The 6,000-nt window shown below is 35.2% G+C and overlaps 1 protein-coding gene across 1 annotated transcript in view; it reads left to right on the forward strand.

The window, feature by feature from the left end:
* The window catches only part of BCHE (butyrylcholinesterase), a 50,224-nt gene extending 44,705 nt beyond the window's left edge, over window positions 1–5,519 (forward strand). The window contains exon 4 of the mRNA XM_081329515.1: window positions 1,502–5,519. Within this exon, the coding sequence (XP_081185641.1) occupies window positions 1,502–1,626 (125 nt within the window). The 3' untranslated portion in view covers window positions 1,627–5,519. The remainder of the gene's footprint in view (window positions 1–1,501) is intronic.
* Window positions 5,520–6,000: the final 481 nt, after the last annotated feature.

A 6,000-nucleotide genomic window follows, 5' to 3' on the forward strand; every position in this document is an offset into this window, starting at 1 on the left:
AAATTGGAGATTTGCCCTTGCATTATTTAATTATCATGTTGCCCAAGATATGGGTGAATGTCCTGTCTAAATTGGAAGAATTTATTATTTCAATAAATTCCAAGGAAAATCACATGAGAACAGTCCTTCAACTTGCCCCCCCCTTTTTTTTAAACAATGATGCTATTATTAACATTAAGGAGATATTTTGCTTTCAGACTAGAATAGAATAGAGAAGAGTGGAGTGGAGTGGAGTGTAATGGAATACAATACAATACAATACAATACAATACAATACAATACAATACAATACAATACAATGCAATGCAATGCAATGCAATGCAATGCAATGCAATGCAATGCAATACAATACAATACAATACAATACAATACAATACAATACAATACAATACAATACAATACAATACAATACAATACAATACAATACAATACAATACGTTTATTGGCCAAGTGTGATTGGACACACAAGGGATTTGTCTCTAGTGCATAAGCTCTCAGTGCACACACAAACAACAAATTAATATAATCATGAGATACCAATAGGAGAAGGTAATAGAAAATAATGAGAAGGATAATAGTAATACAGCCACACTACATGATTATAGATATTCTTAGACGTAAGACAGTACTGTGGTAATTAAGTGTTCAGCAGAGTGATGGCATGAGGGGAAAACCTGTCTTTCCATATAATGTTTTGGCATGCAATGCCCTATAGTGGCATCCTGAGGGGAGGAGCTGAAATAGTTTATGTCCAGGATGTAAGGATATGATACGTCCTTAGGAAGCATAAGGTGAGAATAAATGAAGACCTGTAAAATATAACGCCATTTCACAAAGGACATGCCATATCCTTATATCATACAATTAAATAAACATGTCACTGGTGTGATGATGATAGTTTCTCCTTCCTTGTTATTAACACATCTAGCAATTTAGTAGATTAAAAATTAAATTAAATTAAAAAGAAAAGCAGTACAGTATGTGTTGAGCTCTAGCCATTTCTTAGTGTATCCTCTCTAATTCTTAACAGCTGGGTATATAAATCTTTCTTATTTTGCTGATCTACTATAATATTCAAAACCATGTTGCTATATTTTAAATACTCTTCATCAATTGGTAATATGGATAATTGATTGTGCCAAGAAAATAAATTTATGGAAATTTATTGCATCCTTTAACTGGAAGTCTGCATCTGGACCTCAGCCATCAAATAGTAAATTGTAAGCTCCTTGTTAAATGTCATTAGTGGGTGTGAAAGTTGAAAATGCAAATGATGTGGCATACTGGGCCAGAAGAATAATTCTTCATTTTAACTGATTATGTTATAATCCAGAGTTAAAACTTTGCCCTTTGAATTTGCAATAAATCAGGTAACAAAAAGGAGGGCAAAATGGTGTGTGGTGTATTTAGGGGAAAACAGATTGGTAATCAGGATTATTTTTCAATTAATGTACAAAGAGATTTAAATTTAGATTAATGCCACCCATTTCATGTTTTACAGAAAATATTGATGAAGCAGAACGAAAGTGGAAAGCAGGATTCCTTCGCTGGAACAATTACATGATGGACTGGAAAAATCAATTTAATGATTACACTAGTAACAGGCAAAGCTGCACAGGTCTTTAATTAAAAGTTTCAGCTTTTCTGGAATGCTTGTACTGTCAAAGATCAAAGCAAACATGGAGATAGTTAATGTAGCATATCTAGCAATAAGGCATATTAGGCAGGCTCAGTGACCCATTACAAATATACCATTCTTCCAGGCCCATTTCTATTTATATCAATAACTATTATGAAAGCACTTCCACCTTTTGAGGCATCAGGAAATGTAAAATAAGCTTGAAGCAATTAAAGCCAGAGGATGATTGATGTTGATATAATGGCCCCAATCCAATAGTAAATTACACCTTTTTCTTTTAAATCAAGCTAGTTGTGCTAGCTATGAGCAGTGATATTGTTACATGTTGGAATATGCAACTCACTTAAGAAGAAGCTTCAAAGGTTAAATCTTCTTTGGCAAATGGAATTGTGTACCTTCAAGGAAGATGCATACTAGCCCGTTCTATACCCACTTATTTTCAGAAATATCTGAAAATAAGCTTTGACTGAATGTGGTAAGAATGTAGTCAAGACACAGGCTTCAGAATATGGAGAGCACTGAAAATCTTTACAAACACTTGCTTCAACACAGAAAGATAGGTAGAGGAACCATAACCCATTGACCCATCGCTCCACCATAACAAGCTTTTCCAAATGCTTGCAAAAAAATTTTTGCTTCATTTGACAGCTTTCACAATCTTTCCATTTGCCCAAGATGACTGTCACTAATGGAAGCGGACACCTGAAACATATAAAAGCTATCAGGTTCCGTATTACTAGACTACATCCTCATTTAGGCCTGAATTCAGATATGTAGCTGAATGCACACCTCACGTATGCTGCAATATAATTATGCAACTATAATTAACCAGATTGGTGTAATACTGTTCAAAGAAGAATTTTCAGTGCAATGACAATCACAACTGCTTGTTTTTTCCTTTAGCACAACACAGAAATACCAGCAGCATAATAGCAAACCCAAATGGCTTCATTTCCAACACAGCGTCATGGGATTTTAATCTTGCTTTAGTTTTAGTATAATATTATGAGGAAGAAAAAGTCCTTCCAGGACTTTTGTCCTCCATAATGACAGTAATCACAGAAGACAACAATATGTGGTAGAATAATTACAAATGTTTACTCACTCAAAGCTTCAATACACTTGGTCCTTTAATATATTTCTCAGTTCCCATACAACTAATTAGCAGTATGCTCTGCTGATCAACAGTGTTTTCCTGACTAATTTAAGCAGAGATTACTAATCTAAAAGTCTAAATCAATAATCAGATAGCTACCTGAAGCTGTCTTTTACCATATTGATCCCAAAAGATTTTCCAATATGAAAAAGGTGTCGAGAGGAATAGCAGCAAATGATAACAAACAGGATAGTAAGCTGCAGAATTAAGAAATGCTCAAACTAACACATTGACACACCATCACATAGACCTAGGCCCTCTTTTCTACTTTTTAACCCGAAGGGTTAGATGCTGGCTTTTCTATAAGTCTTGTCATGGTATCTTATTAAAATTTAGAAGGAGGTTTGTGGGGTCCATTTGTTTGGGGACAAGTCCTCAACATGAAACTTTAGATCCTTATTTAGGGTATTATTTTTATTAATCAGCCATATTTGATTCCTTCCAACATATATAAAACCTTTGGTATCCTGCATGATGTTGTACTTTATCACTTTTTGTCTATAAAAATCATGCTTCCAAATGGATTGTATGTCTCATAGATCATTACCCTGATTATTTTCCTGGTCACTGGAAAAGATGAGTGCTGAGTGTGCTTGTAAAGATGTGATGCTCCATTCAAGCATGGATTTTCTCTGGATCAGGTAACCTTTGGCTTCTGCATCTCCAAACATGCTTCCCACAAGTAGTTACTAGGAAATGTTGTTAGGAAGTATCACCAACTTTACAAGAAAAAAAAGCTTTGACATCAAAGGGAGTTTAAGAGTTGCTAAATATCTTGCTTCAATGAAAGAAACATTCCAAAGATCAAACCTTCATTCACAAATTACACTAGTTTTCCCTATAGGAGTTAGAAAAGAACAGAATGGTTTCCTTGAGGTGGATCAAGTGCCATACTACAATGTGAAACATTTTTTTTTTCTCTGTAATCCCATTTCTCCTGGGCATGTGATGAAAATGTTTATCTATAGTTCTCATTTGCAGAATGCTTTGCAATTCTCCAATTTATTTGTTCATGTAACATCCCTGTCTAGCAGTTCAGCATTGTTCCTAGTATGCAATTTATTAACAGCACACTCTTGTACAGGTTTGTTCACAGATTTATCCTTCTGAGTACAAAGAGACTTATTCCCAAACACATTAATCAGACATGTGACAAATAAACTTTAGAACTGGCTTCTCCTTGGGATTTTTAAATTGCCACTTGCTCTATGGGTACATGAGTTGTGCTGTGTAAAAGGAATTAACAGTTTTGGTTGGGAAACAGTGCTGAAAGAGAAGATGGTTTAAAAACACAAACAAACTGTGGTTTTTAAATTAAATATTTTACTGCACACACACAAACACACACACACACACACACACGCACACACACACACACACACACACACACCTCCAGTAAAAATATATAATTTGAAAATCCAGTGCAAAGAGTGTCTGATTGAATTATCCCTTTAAATGAAATTGTCAATTCTAATTTTAGAATCAATTTGACATTTGAAATTGAGTTGGATGCTTTTGAACCAATTTAGTGGCTTAAGGCAGGGGTCCCCAACCCCTTATCCATGGACCAGTACTGGGCCACAGCATGCCAGCAACTGGTCTGCACAAACAAGCAAAGCCTCATCCATAGGATGCAGGCACCACACAAAATCACACTCTCTGGTCCGTGGAAAAACCTTTTCCACGGAACTGGTCCCTGGTGCCCAAAAGATTGGGGACCTCTGGTTTAAAGCATGCTTGAGTATTCACAAACCCACATTTTTTTCTGAATTGGATTCAAGACCTATATCAAATAGATATGATTACATAATTCACATATGATCAAGGGTGACTACAAATTTATTTTTCAGGTCAAACTTCTGGTGATTTTCATGCACCTGTCCAAGAGCTTTCTTGACAATAGAATAAAATTTGCTTGTTATTGCCTTCTTCCAGGTTATTTTTTGGCTTCCCTGTTTAGCTTATGGTGCTGGTTATTATTTAAGGTATCCGATCCAAATACTAACCTGGCTCAATCCTGTTTAGCTTCTAATCCTAGTCAAGGTTAGCCAGGTGCTACAATCTGTCAAGGATTTTTTTTTTTGTCTTTTGTTCTTTTTGGGTTCTTTGCTGGCTTTAACAAATTTATCATCAGAATAATTTAGAGAATTACAGGTAGTCCTCAACTTACAACAGTTCATTTAGTGACCATTTGAAGTTATGACTCTGAAAAAAAGTGACTTATGACCATTTCTCACACTTATGACCTCATGATCATATGATCAAAATTTGGATGCTTGGCAACTGACTCATATTTATGAGGGTTGCAGTGTCCTGGGGTCATGTGATCCCCTTTTGCGACCTCCTTACAAGCAAAGTCAATGGAGAAGTCAGATTCACGTAACAACCATGTTACTAACTTAACCATTGCAACGATTCACTTAACAAATGTGGCAACAAAGGTTTTAAAATAGGGCAAAACTCATTTAACAAATTTCTCACTTAGCAAGAGAAATTTTGGGCTCAATTCTGGTTGTTAAGTTGAGGACTACCAGGATATTATGGTTTCTAGGATGTTGACAGGTGCTTTTAATCAGAGTGAATACAATTATTTTTTATATTTTGCAAGCCAAAGCTTAGATGATAAAGGATAGATGACAGATAACAGATACTCAATGCATCAAGCTGTATGTCAGCATTCCATTAGTTTCTTTTGCACTAGTTTATTATCTAGAGGTTCTAATCTCTAAAACTCTTTTTTCTTATTATCAAATATTGTCTATTAATGGTAATAAAAAGATATTATAATCATGCTCAGATGGTGATCTTTATTCCAAGCAGATTCTTGAGCTAAGTTCTGGTGAGTCTTCAACATGTCTATGTCTTTACACGGTCTATAACAGAGACAGCCTGGAGAGGGTGGTGATGGTCATAGTTATACTTTTTATTTTACTGAAACGGTCATAGTCCATGAGGCTGTGATATTATAACGTCATGATTGTCCAACATTGTCAGCTCATATTAATCTTACTTTTGTTTCCTATGGAGTGTTAAGTCTATGAGAACTTAAAGTAGTATTTCCTTTTATTTCCTGCTGAAAATTGGCAGGAAATTATGCTGTCATTGTTTGGCTGCGGAAGCTTAGTGAACTTTAGGGGTTGTACATGATACAAAAACATAACATGGCTGCCAATTTTCATATCTGCTTTCAACATGAGACTTCAGT

This window comes from Vipera berus (genome assembly GCF_964194415.1).
Source record: "Vipera berus genome assembly, chromosome: 5".
In the NCBI taxonomy this organism is placed as follows: domain Eukaryota; kingdom Metazoa; phylum Chordata; class Lepidosauria; order Squamata; family Viperidae; genus Vipera; species Vipera berus.